Consider the following 20,735-nt stretch of genomic DNA (forward strand, 5'->3'; position numbering starts at 1 on the left):
CTGACATCACAACCTCCTTTTTTCTTTTTCTTTTCCTTTTTTTTTTTAAAGACAGATTTTCACTCTGTCTCCCAGGCTGATATGCAGTGGTATGATCTTGGCCCACTGCACCCTCTGCCTCCTGGGTTCAAGCTATTCTCATGCCTCAGCCTCCCAAGTAGCTGGGATTACAGGTGTACACCACCATGCCCGGCTAATTTTTCTATTTTTAGTAGAGATGGGGTTTCACCATGTTGGCCAGGCTGGTCTTGAACTCGTGACCTCAAATGATCTGCCCACCTCGGCCTCCCCAAATTCTGGGATTACCGGTGTGAGCCACCACGTTCGGCCAGACATCACAACTTCTTTTTACCTCTTTGGCTGTTTCTGTCTCTTTTGCTAGCCTCTCTCCCCGTCAGACCTCTGATTATATCATATACCAGGGGTTTGGTCCTGGGCTTACTTCATTTTTCCATCTTTTACTCTGTTTGATTTTATCTAGTTCTGTTGCTTTAAATGTCACATAAATTTGTAAATCCAGCTCTTGGCTGTCTGAGTTCCCTCATCTTTTATCAAATGAGTTACTTGATATTTCTATCTGGATGTCTGTTATAATAACAACTTGACACGTTTAAAATGCAAGTCCTGATTTTCTTACCTGAGCCTACAGCTTCCTCAGTTTTCTCCATCTCAGCTAATAAATAGCACTGTCTACCCAGTTACTCAATTCCTAACTTAGAAATCATCCTATATTTCCCTCATTATTATTGTCCACATTTAATTTATTAGTAAGTTCAATCAGTTCTACCTGCAAAGTATATTTTTTTAATCTGTCCTCTTTTTTTTCATCCTGCTGCTGTCATTGTAGTCTGGTTCTCTGTCTTTTTTTGCCTAGATCACTGTCATAGTTTTCTAACTGGTTTCCCTACTTGCATTTTTGTCTCCTTTCAGTAAGTATTAGTGATTTTCAAAAATGTAAATCAGGCCAACCACTTTGCTTGTTGAAATTTTTCTGTGGATTCTTATTATACCTTAAATAAAAGTATCTTACCCTGATCTACAAAGACGTTATAGTATCAACTTGGAGCCCAAAATGTCATCTGAATATCATCAGTTCAAAAGTTTCATTATCTAAATCACTTACATTATGTATGGGTGAGACTCTGGGTGTAATCCATTGTGGTTCAAAATTCCTTTCTATCTTTGGACCTGTGAAAATAGAAACCAACTTACCCTCACATGCATTTCTTCAAATCTCATTTCCCTAAGTTGTATTTCAATTTTGATTAAGTCAGTTTTCAGAACTTACTTTTTTATGATCAATATTGTTTGCAGTAAAGCCATATTATGTCATAATTATATTTCCCTTTTATATAGTTTTCATCTTAAAAACATCCCTTCTTTCAAATTGTAAGCACCTGTCTCAACTCCTCATTAACCGTGGTTCAGAATCCACTTTGATTTCTCTGTCATTCTTATTTTTCTTCTGCTACCACTCTTCCTCCTGTGTTGAAGTATACATCTTCTATATCATATATCGCTATAGAAGATTTTTCTGCTTCCCTAGGAAATAGTCAACATGTTGTATTACTCAAGGTACTGTTAGCTGCTGCACCAAACAAACCCCAAACAAATAATGACTCAAACAGGATAGAGCTTTATTTCTCTCTCGTGAAGTTTATATCAGGTATTTCTAGTTGCCACAGAGCACTCCTTCAGCAGTGATTCAGGGATCCAGGATCCTAGCTTATGGCTCTGGCACATGGCTTTGGAGGTTAGTGTGTTCATCTTCATTAAGCAGGGAGTGTGTGGAGAAAAAAAGGGGAAAGGAAGATCGTGTGTAGGAGGTTTTTGTGGGATAGGCCTGGAAGCAAAGTACATTCCTTAAGATTCCCATGTCAATAATTCAGTCACAGGGCTACATCTATAGTAACTTGAAAACAGGCTGGGAAATGTTAGTGAGTCAGTGAGCCCAAGAAGTACAGCAACCTATATTCTGCCCTTTATCAATTAATCTACCCTAATATAAAGTGCTCACCTTGCCATAGTCTTACATGCTCTATATATGCTAATGGTGACCATGTGGATAAATTTCTTCTAGAGGTAGGTATATAACTTAAAGGTGTGACTTCAGTGAGAAAATTTAAGGCTAAGTAGAAGGGGAGATTAATATGGAAAGATGTAATAGGGTTGTTTTGTTGTATTTTGTTTTGGAAGGGAAGGGATTGTGAATCGTCTGATTTTGTGATTGTCTTTTGTCTCTTAGGATCCTACCCCCTTTTTTTTCATTTCCCCTTCACCACCCAGTTGCTGAAGGGCCTTTTCCCTTCTGCCTTTTTTACTCCTGCAGAAGCTATGTACAAAGACTGCCTAACTACCCCGTTAAGTTATGCTCGAAAGTAACTTATGCTAAGTTATGCTGAAAGTAACTCACATGTACTTTTAGAGTTCCTTGCCTGTAGGCTGTGCTGTCATCTACTCAGTTTTGTTATTGCTGCTGTTAGTATTTTCAGATTTAACACAGACTTTCTAACTTTAGCTCCCCATTGCTGTCTTCTTTCTTCTGTCTTCCTGATAGTTTTTCTCTTCCTTTGTCTACACCAAAACCTTTCTGTTTTGTTTGGGTGGGGTGGGATCGTGAGAGATTGCACCTTATGATTTGGTAAGTTTTCTGTTTTTACTCGCATTTATTTTGAGATATTAGCATTCTCTGTATTCAGATGATTCTGAGGATATAGTTTTTATGTAGCATATATATATATATATATATTTGAGACAGAGTCTTGCTCTTGTCACCCAGGCTGGAGTGCAATGGCGCGATCTCGGCTTACTGCAATCTCCACCTCCTGGGTTCAGGCGATTCTCCTGCCTCAGCCTCCCAAGCAACTGGGATTACAGGCATGCACCACCATGCTCGTCTAATTTTTGTATTTGTAGTAGAGACTGGGTTTCACCATGTTAGCCAGGCTTGTCTTGAATTCCTTACCTCAGGTGGTCCACCCACTTCAGCCTCCCAACGTGCTGGGATTACAGGCGTGAGCCACCCCACCCAGCCTGTAGATTTACTTTTTCTTTCTTGTTTTGTACAGTTTGGGGGAGGTAAAACTGGGAGGCATGGAATTAGGCAGATTCCATTTTTTTTCAAATACTCAGAAGTGTCTATGGTATGTTCATGAACAAAAATTTTAATGTTAATTTAGTCTAACTTTTTAATATTTTTTCTTTTCATTCTTTTCTCTTTCTCCCCCTCCTTCCTTCTTTCTCTCTGTCTTTCTAGTGCTTTTTGAGATGTTGTGGGGAAATCCTTCCTTACCCCTAAGATGATAGCAATTCTGTTACTTTAAGAGGTTTAGTCTTGCTTTTTATATTTATGTTATTAATCCATCTGAAATTGATTTTATATGGTTAAGAACCTAATTTCATTTTTTAATGGTTAAGTAGTAGTTCCAGTACAATTTACTAAGTATTCCAAAGATTTCCCACTGATCTGCAGTGCCACCTCTGTCGAGTTTTTATCAAGTTGGTCTATTTCTGTTCTGTTAATCAGTTTACCTATTCCCTAACAGTATGTCACTATCTTAATTATTAAAGTGTTGTGATTCTTGTTATCTAGTAGTACAAATTCTTCTTACTTTTCTTCTTCAGTAATGTAATAACTATTTCTGGGCCTTTGATTTTCCATATAAAGTTTAGGATCAGCTTGTCAAGTTCTTTAAAAAGCCTTTTTGGAATTTTAATAGGGATTACATTGAATCTCTAGATCTATGTGGAGATGATATCTTTAAAATACTGAAATTTCTTATTCTTGAACATGGTGTATCTTTGCATTTGTTTAATACCTTTCAGTAAGGTTTTGAAAATTCATCTATAATGATCTTGCATTTTTTTAGATTTATGTTTAGATATCTTATATTTTTTGTTGCTATAGTAAATGAAATTTGTTAATAAAAATGCAATTAACTTTTCTAAATTAGTGTTATATGTAGCCATATTGCTAGACTATTTAACTATTTCCATAGATATTTTGGGTTTTCTCAGTAGACATATCATCTGCAAATAATAACAGTTTTTTAATCTTTTCTAGTTATACATTTTATTTCTTTGGCAGCTTCTTCGGGAAAATAAACAAAATAGAACTAAAAGGATACTCTGTAATCCTCTTCCAACTGCTTGACTAAGCATGATCTTAAAAATGGACAATAACAAGTGTTGGCAAGGATGTGGAGGAATTGAAACTCCCATCTATTGCTGGGAATGTAAAATGGTACAGCAATGTTAGAAAACAATTACAAAGTTCCTAAAAAAAAAAAAAAAAGACATGGAGTTGCCATATAACCCAGGCCTATACCCAAGAAAATTGAAAACATATGTTTATACAAAAATTTGTAGATGAATATTCATAGCAAGGTTATTCTTTTTTGTAATTTTTTTTTTTCTCGAGACGGAGTCTCGCTTTATTGCCCAGGCTGGAGTGCAGTGGCATGATCTCAGCTCACTGCAACCTCTGCCTCCTGGGTTCAAGCGATTCTCATGCCTCAGCCTCCTGAGTAGCTGGTACTATAAGTGTGTGCCACCACACCCAGCTAATTTTTTGTATTTTTAGTAGAGACGGGGTTTCACCACATTGGCCAGGCTGGTCTCGATCGCTTGATCTCATGATCCTCCTGCCTTGGCCTCCCAAAGTGCTGAGATTACAGGCATGAGCCACCACACCCGGCCTAGCAACTGTATTCTTAATAGCCAAAAAGAAAGGGAAACAACCTAAATATCTATCAACTGATGAATGAATTAAATAAATGTGGCATATTGGCACAATGGAATATTATTCATTCACCAGAAGAAATGAATTATTGATACAAGCTACAACATTGATGAACCTTGCAAACAGTGAAAGAAACCAGACACAGAAAGCCACATATCATATATATAGGCTTTCATTCATATGAAATGTCCAGAATAGACAAATCTATACAGACAGAATATAGATTAGTAGTTGCCAGGGCTAGGGGAGGGGAGACTAGGGAGCTACTACTAATAGGTATGGGTTTTTCTGGGGAGTGATGAAAATATTCTGAAATTAGATAGTGATTGCACAACTCTATGAATATATTACAGAACACTGAATTATGCACTTTGGTGAATTTTGTGGCATACGTGTTTTATCTCAATAAAAAAAAAATCTGCTTACATAGCGTGTTTTATTCTTACCAGCTCCTCTTTTTTTTTTTTTTTTTTTTATTATACTTTAAGTTCTAGGGTACATGTGCATAACGTGCAGGTTTGTTACATATGTATACATGTGCCATGTTGGTGTGCTGCACCCATCAACTCGTCAGCACCCATCAATTCATCATTTATATTAGGTATAACTCCCCAATGCAATCCCTCCCCCCTCCTCCCTCCCCATGATAGGCCCCAGTGTGTGATGTTCCCCTTCCCGAGTCCAAGTGAGCTCATTGTTCAGTTCCCACCTATGAGTGAGAACATGCGGTGTTTGGTTTTCTCTTCTTGTGATAGTTTGCTAAGAATGATGGTTTCCAGCTGCATCCATGTCCCTACAAAGGATGCAAACTCATCCTTTTTTATGGCTGCATAGTATTCCATGGTGTATATGTGCCACATTTTCTTAATCCAGTCTGTCACTGATGGACATTTGGGTTGATTCCAAGTCTTTGCTATTGTGAATAGTGCCGCAATAAACATACGTGTGCATGTGTCTTTGTAGTAGCATAATTTATAATCCTTTGGGTATATACCCAGTAGTGGGATGGCTGGGTCATATGGTACATCTAGTTCTAGATCCTTGAGGAATCGCCATACTGTCTTCCATAATGGTTGAACTAGTTTACAATCCCACCAACAGTGTAAAAGTGTTCCTATTTCTCCACATCCTCTCCAACACCTGTTGTTTCCTGATTTTTTAATGATTGCCATTCTAACTGGTGTGAGATGGTATCTCATTGTGGTTTTGATTTGCATTTCTCTGATGGCCAGTGATGATGAGCATTTTTTCATGTGTCTGTTGGCTGTATGAATGTCTTCTTTTGAGAAATATCTGTTCATATCCTTTCCCCACTTTTTGATGCAAAAGTTTCCATTACCTGAAATTCTATTCCTTTGATATTTACTACTTTAGATTTTTTATGTCTTTATGAACCTAAATTAAAATAATGATATGCCTGCGACAGGTGAATGTATATACTAATGTATGTTAATATGTTCAAGTCATATTAACCTGGAGGGTGGTTTGTAGTTTTATGGCACAGGACTCTCTATTGTCCTGGCCTGTTAGTATTTTTATATACTAAATCTATATGGCATTACTTTATTGGATATTCACAAATCAAATGTAATATCCCAGTATGAATGACAACCTGTTTTTGGAAATTGTAGAAAAATGTCTCTGTAGTGGTTAGAGAATAGGAGATGATCAGTGGTTAATTTTGTTTTTTCAATTTAGGAAAAATAAATTTATGCCTTTTTTTAAACATTGAAAATAAAAATTACTTTACTGAATCAATTGGGAACATGTATAGAATATTTAAATTTATTACCTTCAATGTTTTTCCTTGACTAGAAGGAAGTCACTTATTTAAACCACTAAAATATAAATATCTGAGCATACTTGAGAAATAGTAGCAAAAAACAACTTTCCAGTCTTTTCTCCCATTTGAATCAAAGACTGTCTTGAAGCTAGGTTGGCCACATGTGGTTTTTTGAATGCTGCTCATCACTAGTCTAAGTGGCCTTTACAATTTCTTTCAAATATGATCTGAAATAATAACTTAAACCTCATCCGTTAACATCTTAAAGTGAGTAGTTGTAACTCATCTGAGGGCAAAGCCTTGTATGATTGTTGACATAGGATGTGCATGGTAATGGTAAGTTTACAAATTATGGGGCTATAATAGATATCCTATATCTGTTCAGTTCTGATAGTTTCTTGTCCTAATACACAGCTGTTTTAGAATGATACACTTATAAGAGAGTACAAGGTGTGAGAGACGAAAATTTGGAGACAATACGTAGATTACAGTTACTAGAGCTAGGGGAGAGGCTGAACTTGGTGCTGCTTTTCCAAACCTCTGGCAGTCAAGGGAATGTTTCTGCATGTGCTATTCTTTTCCTTTGAGTTGGCTGATGTCACTTTGTGGACAAATGGAAATCCAGTTAGGTGCTTATATTTTACTACCTACAGCCTTGGATTCTCCCTTTTTGCTGGGTAGACAGATTTATTATTTCTTTCTCTTTCCCCTGAAGTGCATCATGGGCTCTTCCGTCTTTTGGTGGTGTTTTAGTTATTTCTTTTGGGAACATAGTAGAAAAGTGTCTGAACTGTAGGTGACAATTTTTCATGTAGAATTTGTGAAGGTGTAGAACTATATTCTGACTTTTTGGGGGCTGGGATAGGTACAGATTTCTTGCTTAGTGACCAAACTTTCAAGCCTTTTATAGTTCTAATTGTCTAGAGTAGTAGAACAATAAAGTAACTTTTCTTTTTTCGTGTATTTATTGGAGCTAGTATTTAGTAGAAAGAGAACATGATTATGAAATAAAGAGATATGGGTTAAATTTCCCAATTTGCCTCATCCAGGTTGGGTAACTAAAGTCATTAAATTCTTTGAGTCTCAGTTTCCCCCTCTGTAAAATGGTGACATTATTAAGGCTATCTGTACTAATCTCACAAGGCTTCTGTGAGGATCAAGTGAAGTAAAGTGTATGAAACCCTTTGTAGTCAGTAAATTGGTATGTACATATTATTATTATCTTGCTGAAGAAGGTAGGGACAGTCTTGGAACTTGTAGACTCTTATTGGAGATGAATGATTTTTTTTGTATGAATTCTGGAAGGCATGACCCGATTGTTTCATTGTTTATTCTTTCAGTGGTTTGACACTCAGAACTTTGAATTTATGAGCCTATCTACTGAGTCACTAATGTTAGCCTTCTAAAATGTTTCAGTAATTCATTTAATAGTGGCATATGTCTGTAGGAAACAGTTTACTTATCTCTGAACAAGGAAGTGGCTCCTAGTATGAAAAATTCTGACCACGAATCTTTGGATGTTGGCATATAAGCAGACCTCCGTCTTCAATTTCTATGCAAATCCAGTAAAATAATTTTTCTCCTATTGTTAGATCAACATGCAAATGAGAAATTCTAAAAATTATGTAAAAATTGTAGTTGTCTTTTCTTTATTTCTTTCTTGTGACTAAACAGTATGTAATGAATAAAGTACTCTTTTTCTCAGTGTATAATTTAGTTTTCATTATTTAAAAAAATATCTAGTCATAATATAATTCTTTTATTTATGCCATTTTCATTTTTTCTGGTTCTTAGGGTAGATATGTTTCCTTTTGATATAGTTCAGTGACTTCTAGACCCTACTGTTAAGAGATATTCTTGAATTGAAGAGGCCAATAGATTTTTGTAACTGCCCTGTTGTACATTTTAAACTTTTTTTTTTTTTTTTAAACCTGGTGCAAGAAATTTCAATTAGGTTGTGAATTTATAGAGCCTCAGTAGTAGCAGAGAATAGGGCTTTAGCTACTATAATTAAAACGACAGTTTCATTTACAATTTAATAGAAGGTGGAGATCATGGAGCTGTATTTTCTTTGATTCATTCTCGGCTTCTTTGAACTTCTTAATGAGAGGTTTATGTGCACCCAGAGGGAGGGAGCCTACCGCATTGACTCACGCTTGTTATTTTTAGTTTTATGTTCCAAATTCAGGCTGCCATAAATTAACATATACACTAAGAGTAAAGCAGACCCCCAGTCTTTGAAGGGGAATGAAGTTCAAGAGATAAGGGGAAACATTTTATTTTGGAGGTCATAAGAGTACAAGAATCTAGAGTAATCCAAATAAAAATGGAGAGCAAATGGGTGGTGAAGGCTATGATAACCCATCTTGTACCTCACTAAGTTCTACCTTTCTTTGAAATACCCATCTAAAAGTGTCATTTTCTTCTTCCTTTATTTCTTTCTGTAATGGCTGTATGAGTTGGAGTTTTATGAGTGTAAAACTAAGGTGTTTACAGAATGATGTCTGTGTACCAACTTCAGAAATGTAAAGCCTATTTCAGTTTTTCCTAACCTGTCTGCATTATTCAATTAAGTTATGGACTCTTTAATAAATCACCTTGAAACGCAACAGAAGTTCATTTATTGCTACCAGAAGAGAAAGACGAGAATGTTGTTTATCTGCCCGGCGCTTGGTTCAAGGGAAGTGGTCTAGGCATTCCTTTACTCAGAATAGACATTGTAGTTGAGATGTCTAGGGTGTGTGTAAAAAAGAATATCTTTTTTTATTCTTGAGAGAAGAGGAATAGAGATGGATTGCTGAGATGGTCCTGACAGAATTGGTGTCATACATACCATCCACTATAGTCTCTTTAGTAAGGGTCCAGGTATTATAAAAAATGTCCCATTGCCAATTTAGTTTAGATTTCTCTCTCCTAAGGTCTTTTCCATTGGAAGAAGGAGAGGGAAATTTTCTTGTTTTATCAACCTATTTCATCCTAAGACTTAGGCAGACGAATGGGATGTATACTAAGTAATTTTGGCTTATGTACTTATTTTACCTAAATGAATTATATATGTAAAAATATGTATGGTTGGGATCTTTTGATCAATAAATTTAATTTTCTGATTATTTATTCTGGCCTGTCATCATTTTCATGAGGAGGAAAAGTATCTACAGAGGACAGTTTTCGTACATCAACTGAAGTATGACTCATCTTTTCTACATTTCAACCCCAGAAGTTAGGTAAACACAAACAAACCTTTAAGAAATATATCTACAAAATGAGAGTGATGAATCTGATGAAATGACAGATTTGATGATGATTTCCTCAAATAATTGGTTGTTCACATCAGTGAATCTCTAATTACTGTAAAATATGGGCTTCTTTAAACATGTGTTTACATCTACTTGTAATTTATTTCAGTCAGAGGTGTGAGGGAAGGATCCAGCTTTACATTAATCTCTAACTGATCAGCCACTTATACAATACCAGTTATTGGATAATTCATTCTTTCCCTGACAACTTGCAGTACTACTGTTTTCATGTACTAAGTTGTTATACACGCTTGGGTCGGTGATACGGTTTGGCTCTGTGTCCCCACCTGAATCTCATCTTGAATTGTAATCCCCATTATTCCCACATGTCAAGGGAGGGACCAGGTGGGAGGTGATTGGATCATGGCAGCAGGTTCCCCCATGCTGTTCTCGTGTTAGTGAGTTCTCATGAGAGCTGATGGTTTTATAAGAGTTCAGCAGTTCCTCTTCTCTCCCACCTGCTGTCGTGTAAGATGTGCCTGCTTTCCCTTCTGCAATGATTGTTTCTTGAGGCCTCCCCAGCCATATGGAACTGTAAGTCAATTAAACTTCCTAACTTTATAAATTACCCAGTCTCGGGCAGTTCTTTATAGCAGTGTAGACTAATATAGTCAGTTTCTGTAGTTAAGTTTTTTTTCTTTCTATTTATCTGTATATGTTTTCTGGAACCACTATTACTCTGCTTTTATTATTGAGGCTTTTGTTACCTAGTAGAAAAGGGTTTCTTGCATTAATGTTCATTTTAAACATTTTCCGGTTATTCCCTTATGTTTATTTTTCAATGAACTTTGAAATAAAGTATGCTTTCCCACAATTTATATTCCAAAAGAATCCTTTTTCCCAGAAAGAATCCTAATACAATTGAGTTTCCTTGTGCTCTCTCCCTGTCATGAGGGGTCACACAGAGCACATTTCCCTCAGCAGTGAAAATGCAGCAACATGTATACCATCTTCATGCCTAGGAAACTCCATTAGAGACTCAGAGCCCAAGGTTTTCATGGAGGGCTTGCCATGAGGGCTTCCTAGCTTGCAAAAAAATTGCAGATTTCCAAAAGAAATATAGGAGTTCAGCATAAACCATAGTATTTATACAAACAGTCTAGGTACAAGAAACTACTTTTATCAATTAATGTTGACTGGTACCACTCTGAGGATCAAGTTCCCAGATGCCAGCCAGGGGCCAACCCTATAAGCAGGGTTTTCTAAGGATAGCAGTCTCAGGTCTGCCATGTTCACTTTTTTTTCTGTACAGAAGGTCAATGCCAAAGTAGGGCATGTTTTGACAAAGTCTATTTTAAAATAAAATTTTACATTCAAGAGGTCCATGTTCATGTTTGTTATGTGGATATATTAATATATTGTGTGATGCTGAAATCTGGGCTTCTGTTGGATCCATTACCCAAAAATTAAATAGAGTACTCAATAGTTATTCAACCCGTGTCCCACTCCCTCTCTCTTCTCTTTTAGACTCCCCATGTCTATTGTTTCCATCTTTATGTCTGTGTGTACTCAGAACAAGTGATACTTGATTTTCTGTTTCTCCATTAATTCACTTAGGATAATGGCCTCCAGCTATATCCATATTGCTGCAAAGGACATGATTTCATCTTTTTTGTGGCTGCATAGTATGCCATGACATATATGTGCCACATTTTCTTTATCCAGTCAATCGTTGATGAGCACCTAGTTGATTCCATGTCTTTGCTATTGTGAATAGCACTGGGATAAACATATAAGTGCATGAATCTTTTTGGTAGAAGAGTTTGTTTTCCTTTGGGCATTTACCCGGTAATGAGATTGCCGGGTTGAGTGGTAGTTCTATTTTTAGTTCTTTGAGAAATCTCCAGACTGCTTTCCACAGGGACTGAACTTATCTACAGTCGCATCAACAGTCCATAAGCATTCCCTAAGGAAGACATTTTGAGTTAATTTTTATGTAGGATGTGAGGTACATGTCAAAGTTCACTTGGTATGGATATCTAATTGTTTCAGCCTCATTTTTTGAAAAAAAAAAAAAAACAAAACCTCTCTCTGAAATGCCTTTGTCCTTTTATATCAAATCAATAGATTATGTATTTATCGGTTTATTTTTGAACATTTTTTTTTTTTTTTTTGAGATGGGGTCTTTCTCTGTGGCCAGGCTGGAGTGCAGTGGCGCCATCTTGGCTCACTGCAACCTCCGTCTCCTGGATTCAATCGATTCTACTGCTTCAGCCTCCCAAGTAGCTGGGACTACAGGTGTGTGCCCACCACACCCAGCTAATTTTGGTGTTTTTCGTAGACATGGGGTTTCACCGTCTTGGCCAGGATGGTCTCGATTGCTTGATCTCATGATCCGCCTAGCTAGGCCTCCCAAAGTGCTGAGATTATAGGCATGAGCCACCACACCCGTCCTCTTTTTGAACTTTATCCTGTTCCATTGAATTATTTGTCTGCCTTGTTGCCAATACCAAAGTGTCTTGATTACTGTAGCTTTATAACCATTCTTGAAGTGCAAGTCTATGAATTTTATTTGTTTTCAGATTCTTCGCTCTTCCAGATCTCTTGCATGTCTATGTGACTTTTAGCTTCAGTTTATCAATTTCTACAAAATAGCCTGGTGGAATTTTGGATGGGACTGTGTTAGAGAAAAACACCTGTAGATAAGCTGAAGAAAATTGACATTTTAATATTATTGAGTCTACTAATCCATGAACCTAGTGTATATTTCTATTTAGTTCTTCTTTAATTTTCTTTAGATATAAATTGTAATTTTCAGTGTGTCTTAAACATTTTATCAGATATATCCCTAAGCATTTCATATTTTTTAATGTTGTAAATAGAAATTTTAAATTTAAATTTTTAGTGGTTTGTTGATATTATATAGGAATACAGTTATGTTTTGTACATTATTTTGTATGCTGCAACCTTGCTAAATGCACTCATTAGTTCTAGTAGCTTATTTTGTAGATTCTAAAGAAATATTTATGTAGATGACTGTGTCTGTGAATAAAGACAGTTTTACTTCTTCCTTTCCAATCTGGATGCCTTTTATTTCTTTTTCCTGCCTTATTTCACTGACTAGAACTTCTAGTACAATACTGAATAAAAGTAGTGAGAATGAGAATCTTTGCCTTGTTGGTGATCTCAAGGGAAAGCGTTTTGGGTGATCTCAAGGGAAGACCATTCAATCTTTTGCCAGTAAGTATGATGTTAGATGTTTTTGTCTGGGTGAGGAACATCCTTTTTATTCCTAGTTTTCTGAGAAAGTTTAGAAGGAATGATTGTTGGAATTTTTCCAAGAAAATGCTTTTTCTGTATCTACTGATATGATCATATGATTTTAAAACTTTTTTTAGTTTGTTTACATGATGAATCACATGTTAAACCAACCTTACATTTATGAGATAAATTTCACTTGTTCATGATGGATTATCCTTTTACTATACTGTTGGATTGAATTTGCTAAAAATTTGTTAAGACTTTTCGTGTGTCAGTAGGGATCCTGGTTTCTTTTCTTTTCTTTTCATGCCTCTTTCTAGTTTCAGTATCAGGATGATACCGGCCTGAGAGAATGAATTGGGAAGTTCCTTCCTCTTGAATTTTGTGAGAGAGTTACGTATAGTTGATATTATTTCTTTCTTAAATGTTTGGTACAGTTCACCAGAGAAGCCACATAGGCCTTGGTGGCATAAATCTTCTTTATGGGAAGGTTTTTAACTGCAGACTTAATTTTTAAAAAAATATATGGGCCTCTTTAGGTTATCTATTTATTCAGTCCACTGTTGATGGGCACCTGGGTTGGTTCCATGTCTTTGCTATTGTGAATAATGCTGTGGTGAACATATGTGTGCATATGTCTTTTTTGGTAGAAACATTTATTTTCTTTTGAAGATATATCTGGTAATGGGATTGCTGCATCGAATGGTAGCTCTGTTTCAAGTTATTTGAGGAATCTCAGAGTTGCTTTCCACAGTGGCTAAACTTATTTACTTTACCATCAACAGTGTATAAGTGTTCCCCTTTCTTTGCAGCCTCACCAGCATCTGCTAATTTTTTACTTTTTAATAATAGCCATTCTGACTATTGTGAAATGGTATCTCATTGTGGGGTTTTTTTTTTCTTTTCTTTTTTTCTTTTTTCTTTTTTTTTTTTTTGAGATGGAATCTCGCTTTGTTGCCCAGGCTGGAGTGCAGTGATGCGATTTCGGCTTACTGCAACCTCCGCCTCCTGGGTTCAAGCAATTCTCCTGCCTCAGCCTCCTGAGTAGCTTGGACTACAGGCATGCGCCACCACACCTGGCTAATTTTTTGTATTTTTAGTAGAGACGGAGTTTCACCCTGTTAGCCAGGATGGTCTCGATCTCCTGACCTCGTGATCCACCCGTCTTGGCCTCCCAAAGTACTGGGATTATAGGCATGAACCACCATGCCTGGCCCTCATTGTGGTTCTGATTTTCATTTCTCTGATGATTAGTGATATTGACCATTTTTTCATGTTTGTTGGCTGCTTGTATGTCTTCTTTTGAGAAGTGTCTGTTTGTGTCTTTGCTCACTTTTTAATGGGGTTGTTTTTCGTTTGTTGACTTGTTTATTCCTTATAGATTCTGGATGTTAGACCTTTGTCAGATACATAGTTTGAAATATGCAAATATTTTCCCCCATTCTGCGGGCTGGCTGTTCGTTGTGTTGATTACTACTTTTACTGTGCAGAAGCTTTTTAGTTTATATAGTCCCATTTGTGTATTTTTGTTTTTGTTGCATTTGCTTTGGGGGTCTTAGTCATGAATTCTTTGCCTAGACAAATGTGCAGAGGAGGTTTTCCTGTATTTTCTCTTAGAATTTTTTTAGCTTCAGAATTTACATTTAAGTCCTTAATCCATCTTGAGTTAGTTTTTGTATATAGTGAGAGATAGGGATCCAGTTTCAGTCCACATATAGTAATCCAGTTTTCCAGCACCATTTATTGAATAGAGCGTCCTTTCCCCAGTGTATGTTTTTGTTAACTTTGTTGAAGGTCAGTTGGCTGTAGATATGTAACTTTATTTCTGGGTTGTCTATTCTGTCCTGTTGGTCTATGCGTCCGTTTTTGTATCAGTACCATGCTGTTCTGGTTACTATAGCCTTATACCATTTAGTTTAAAGTTGGGTAATGTGATGCATCCAGCTTTATTCTTTTTGCTTAGGATGGCTTTCACTATTTGGGCTCTTTTTTGGTTCCATATGAATTTTAGAGGTTTTTTTTTTTTTCCTAATTCTGTGAAAAATTGACATTGGTAGTTTGATAGGAATAGCATTGAATCTATAGATTGCTTTGGGCAGTATGACTTTTTTTTTGGTGTCAGAGTCTCACTCTTACCCAGGCTGGAGTACAATGGCACAGTCTTGGCTCACTGCAACCTCTGCCTCCCAGGTTCAAGCCGTTCTCCTGCCCTCAGCCTCCCAAGTACCTGGGATTACAGGCATGTGCCACCACGCCCAGCTAGTTTTTGTATTCTTAGTAGAGACGGGATTTCACCATGTTGACCAGGCTGGTCTCAAACTCCTGACATAAGGTGATCCGCCCACCTCGGCCTCCCAAAGTGTTGGGATTACAGGTGTGAGCCACTGTAGCGGGGCAGTATGGCCATTTTAATGATACTTACTCTCCAATCCATGAGCATGGAATGTTTTTCCATTTGTATTATCTATGATTTCTTTCAGCAGTGTTTGGTAGTTCTCCTTGAGGAGATCATTCACCTCTTTGATTAGATGTATTCCTAGATATTTCTTTTCTTGTGTGGCTATTATGAAAGAGATTGTTCTTGGCTTGGCTCTCAGCTTAAACATTATTAGTGTATAGAAATGCTACTGATTTTTGTACTTTGATTTTTGTCTTGAAACTTTACTGAAGTCGTTTATCAATTCCGGGAGCGTTTTCGTGGAGTCTTTAGGGTTTTCTAGGCATAGCATCATATCATCGTTAAAAAGAGACAGTTTGACTTCCTTTTGTCCTATAAGGATACCTTTCATTTCTTCCTCTTGCCTGATTGCTCTGGGTAGGTCTTCCAGTATTATGTTGAATAAGAGTGGTGAGAGTAGACATCCTTGTCTTGTTCCAGTTCTCAAGGGGAATTGCTCCAGCTTTTGTCCATTCAGTATAATTTTGGCTATGGATTTGTCATAGGTGGGTCTTATTATTTTGAGGTATGTTCCTTTTGCTGCCTAGTTTGTTGAGGGTTTTTATCACAAAGGGATATTGGATTTTATCAAAAGCTTTTTCCATGTTGATTGAGATGATCAAGTGATTTTTGTTCTTGACTCAGTTTATGCGGTGAATCACATTTATTGATTTGTGTATGTTGGACTAACCTTGCATCCCAGCAATGAAGGCTCCTTGATCATGGCAGATTTAACTTTTTGATATGTTGCTGAATTTGACTTGCTAGTATTTTGTTGAGAATTTTTGTGTCTACATTCATCAGGGATATTGGCCTGAACTTTTCTTTTTTTGTTGTTGTATTTTTGCCAAGTTTTAGTATTAAGGTGATGCTGGCTTTCTAGAATGAGTTAGGGAGGAGTCCCTCCTCCTTGTTTTTCTGAAATAGTTTCAGTAGGGTTGGCACCAGTTCTTCTTTATGCATCTGTTAGAATTTGGCTGTGAGTCCATCTGGTCCAGGGCTTTTTTTGGTTGGTAGGGTTTTTATTATTGATTCAGTTTTGGAACTTGATATTGGTCTGTTCAAGGTTTCAGTTTCTTCTTGAGACAATCTTGGGAGGTTATATGTTTCCAGGAATTTATCCATTTCCTCTAGATTTTCTAGTTTTATGTGCATAGAGATATTCATAGTAGTCTCTGAAAATCTTTTATATTTCTATATAATTGGTTGTAATGTCTGGATCATCTCACTGTTTTTCTTTTTTAATCTTACTAGTGGCCTATCAATGTTGTTTAGCGTTTCAAAGAACCAACTTTTGGTTTCATTGTTCTTGGTATGTATTTGGGGTCTCAGTTTCCTTCCGTTCTACTCTGAGTTTTATTTATTTATTTATTTATTTATTTATTTGCTGGCTTTCAGGTTAGTTTGTTCTTGTTTTTCTAGTTCTTCTAGGTGTGATGTTAGATCATTAAGATTTTTCTAACTATTTTAGGTTGGTGTATAGCACTGTGAACTTTCCTCTTAATACTGCTTTTGCTGCATCCCAGAGATTTTTGTATGTTGTGTCTCTGTTTTCATTTATTTTAAATATTTTTAAAATTTCTGCCTTAGTTTTATTGTTTATTGCAAAGTCATTCAGTAGCAAGTTGTTTAATTTCCATGAAATTGTGTGGTTTTGAGAGATCTTCTTGTTATTGATTTCTATTTTTATTTCACTGTGATCTGAAAGTATGGTTGGAATGATTTCAGTTTTTTTGAATTTATTGAGACTTACCTTATGGCTGAGCATGTGGTCTATCTTAGAGTGTGTTTTGTATGCAAACGAGAAGAATGTATATTCTGTGGTTGATGGATACAATATTCCGTAGATCGTTATTAGGTTCAGTTGGTCAAGTATCAAACTTAAGTCCAGAAATTCTTTGTTGGTTTTCTGCCTCAGTGATCTGTCTCATGCTGTCAGTTGGGTATCGAAGTCCCTCACTATTATTGTGTAGTTGTCTAAGTCTTTTCATAGGTCTAGAATAATTTGTTTTATGAATTTGAGTGCCTCAGTGTTGCGTGTGTATGTATTTAGGATAGTTAAGTCTTGTTTAATGGGACGCTTTCTCATTATGTAATACAATTCTCTGTCCTTTTTTATTGTTGTTGGTTTAAAGTATGTTTTATCTGATATAAGAAGAGCGACTCTAGCTCTTTTTTTTTTCTGTTTGTATGATAGATCTTTCTTCCACCCTTTTCTTTGAGCCTATGGATTTATATGTGAGATGGACTTCTTGAGGACAGCAGACAAATGGGTCTTTTTTTTTTTTTTCCAACTTTAAAGTTTAGGGGTACGTTTGCAGGATGTGAAGATTTGTTACAGAGGTAACATGTGCCATGGTGGCTTGCTGCACAGATCATCCCATCAACTAGGTATTAAACCCAGCATCCATTAGCTGTTCGTCTTGATGCTTTCCTTCTTCCTGCCCCCAACTCTCCAGCAGGCCCCAGTGTGTGTTGTTCCCCTCTGTGTGTCCATGTCTTCTCATTGTTCACCTCCCACTTGTAAGTGAGAACATGTGGCATTTGGTTTTCTGTTTCTGGAGTAATTTGCTGAAGGTAACGGCTTGCGGCTCCATCCATGTCCCTACAGAGGACATGATCTTGTTTCTTTTTGTGGCTGCGTGGTATTCCATGGTGTATATGTACCACATTTTCTTTATCCAGCCTATCACTGATGGGCATTTAGATTGATTCCATGTCTTTGCTATTGTGAATAGTGCTACAATGAATGTGTGCATGCATATATCTTTTTTTTTTATTATGATACTTGTAAGTTCTAGGGTACACGTGTACAACATGCAGGTTTATTACATATGTATACAGTGCATTCATATATCTTTATAATAGAATGATTTATACTTCTTTGGGTATATACCCAGTAATGGGAGGATTGCTGGGTCAAATGGTATTTCTGCCTCTAGGTTTTTGAAGAATCACCACATTGTCTTCCACAATAGTTGAACTTAACTTACACTTTTGCCAACAGTGTAAAAGCATTCCTTTTTCTCTACAACCATGCCAGCATCTGTTATTTTTTTTTACTTTTTAATTATAGCTATTCTTACTGGTGTGAGATGGTATCTCATTGTAGTTTTGATTTACATTTCTCTGATGATCAGTGATGTTGAGCCTTTTTTCATATGTATGTTGGCTGTGTGTGTATCTTTTTTTGAGAAGTGTCTGTTCATATTCTTTGCCTACTTTTTAATGGTTTTTTTTTTTCTTGTAAATTTGTTTAAGTTCCTTGTAGTTGGTGGGTGTTAGACCTTTGTGAGATGGATAGATTGCAAAATTTTCTCCCGTTCTTTAGGTTGTGTGTTCATTCTGATGGATAGTTCCTTTTGCTGTGCAGAAGCCTTTTAATTAGATCCCATTTGTCAATTTTTGCTTTTGTTGCAATTGCTTTTGGCACTTTCGTCATGAAATCTTTGCTGGTGCCTGTATCCTGAAAGGTATTGCCTAGATTTTCTTCTAAGGTTTTTGTAGTTTTGGATTTTACATTTCATTCTTTATTTATCTCGAGTTGATTTTTATATATGGTATAAGGAAGGGGTCCAGTTTCAGTTTTCCACATATGGCTAGTCAGTTCTCCCAGCACCATTTATTAAATAGGGATCCCTTATCCCATTGCTTGTTTTTATCAGGTTTGTTGAAGATAAGATGGTTGTAGGTGTGCAGTCTTATTTCTGGGTTTCTATTCTGTTCCATTGGTCTATGTGTCTGTTCTTGTACCAGTACCAGGCTGTTTTGGCTACTGTAGCCTTGTAGTATAGTTTGAAGTCAGGTAGCATAATGCCTCCAACTTTGTTCTTTTTGCTTAGGATTGTCTTGACTATTTGGGCTCTTTTTTGTCCATATGAATTTAAACATTTTTTTTTTTTCTAATTCTGTAAAGAATGTCAATGTTAGTTTAATGGGAATAGCATTCAACCTATAAATTACTTTGGGCAGTATGGATTTTCATGGCATTGATTCCTCCTATCCATGAGCATGGAATGTTTTTCCATTTGTTTGTGTCATTTCTGATTTCATTGAGCAGTGGTTTGTAGTTCTCCTTGAAGAAGTCCTTCACTTCCCTTGTTAGCTGTTCTTTTTTCTTTTTTTTTAAATGCAACTTGCAACTCTGTGCCTTTCAAGTGGGGCATTTAGACCATTTATATTCAAGGTTAGTATTGATATGTGAGGTTTCAATCATATGAAGTTGTTAGCTTTTTGCTCTGTCGTTTTTATTGTGTGGAAGCTGTATAGGGTCTATGGGCTATGTACTTTATTATGTTTTTGTGGTAGCAGCTGTTGTTCTTTCATTTCCATGTTTAGAATTCCATTAAGGATTTCTTGTAAGGTTGATCTGGTGGTAATGAATTTTCTTAGTGCTTGCTTGGTTGGAAAAATGTTTTATTTTTTCTTTGCATATGAAGCTTAGTTTGGTGGAACATGAAATTCTTTGTTGAAATTTCTTTTCCTCCTCCTCCTTCTTCTCCTTCTCCTTCTTCTTTTTTTTTTTTTTTTTTTTTTTTTTTTTGGCCAGGTCTACTCTGTTGCCCAAGCTAGAGAGCGGTGTTGTGACTGAAGCTCACTGCACCTCAAACTTCTGTGTTTAGGCAATCCTTCCACCTTAACCTCCCGAGTAGCTGGGACTACAGTTGTGTACCACCACACCTGACTAATTTTTAATGTTTATTTTTTGGAGAGATGACATCTTGCTATGTTTTTCATGCTGCTCTCAAACTCCTGGGCTCAAGCGATCCTTCTGCATCACCTTCTCAAAGTGTTGGGATTACAGATGTGAGCCACTATGCCTGACCCAGACTTTCTTCTTTTCAAGAAAGCTGAAAATAGGCCCTTATTCTCTCCTACTTTGTAAGGTTTCTGCTGGGAGGCCTGCTCTTAGTCTCATGGGGTTCCATTTGTGCATGATCTGACACCTTTTTCTCTAGCTGCCTTTAAGATTTTTTTCTTTAGCATTGACCTTGGACAGTCTGGTGACTATATGCGTTGGTGATGTTTGTTTTGTATAGTATCTTGTAGGTGTTGCCTGGATTTCTTATATCTAGATGCCTACCCCTCTTGCAAGATTAGGAAGATTTTCTTGATTTATTTCCTCAGTTATGTTTTCCAGGTTTACTTTTTCTCAAGAATGCCAGTGATTCATAGGTTTGGTTACTTTACATAGTCCCATATTTCTCAAAGACTTCGTTGTTTATTATTATTATTATTATTATTATTATTATTATTATTATTATTATTATTATTATT

General features: G+C 36.5%; 1 protein-coding gene across 5 annotated transcripts in view; it reads left to right on the top strand.

Annotated features, from left to right (window-relative positions):
* SYT14 (synaptotagmin 14) overlaps positions 1 to 20,735 on the top strand; it is a 229,296-nt gene that overhangs the window by 16,849 nt on the left and 191,712 nt on the right. For 2 of the 5 annotated variants that reach the window (XM_023198345.2, XM_023198346.3), the window contains exon 3: positions 11,938 to 12,058. The exons of the other annotated variants lie outside the window; for them this stretch is intronic. In XM_023198345.2, the coding sequence (XP_023054113.2) occupies positions 11,938 to 12,058 (121 nt within the window). The remainder of the gene's footprint in view (positions 1 to 11,937; positions 12,059 to 20,735) is intronic. 5 annotated transcript variants of the gene reach the window in all.

Source organism: Piliocolobus tephrosceles, chromosome 1 (genome assembly GCF_002776525.5).
Source record: "Piliocolobus tephrosceles isolate RC106 chromosome 1, ASM277652v3, whole genome shotgun sequence".
Taxonomy (NCBI): Eukaryota; Metazoa; Chordata; class Mammalia; order Primates; family Cercopithecidae; genus Piliocolobus; species Piliocolobus tephrosceles.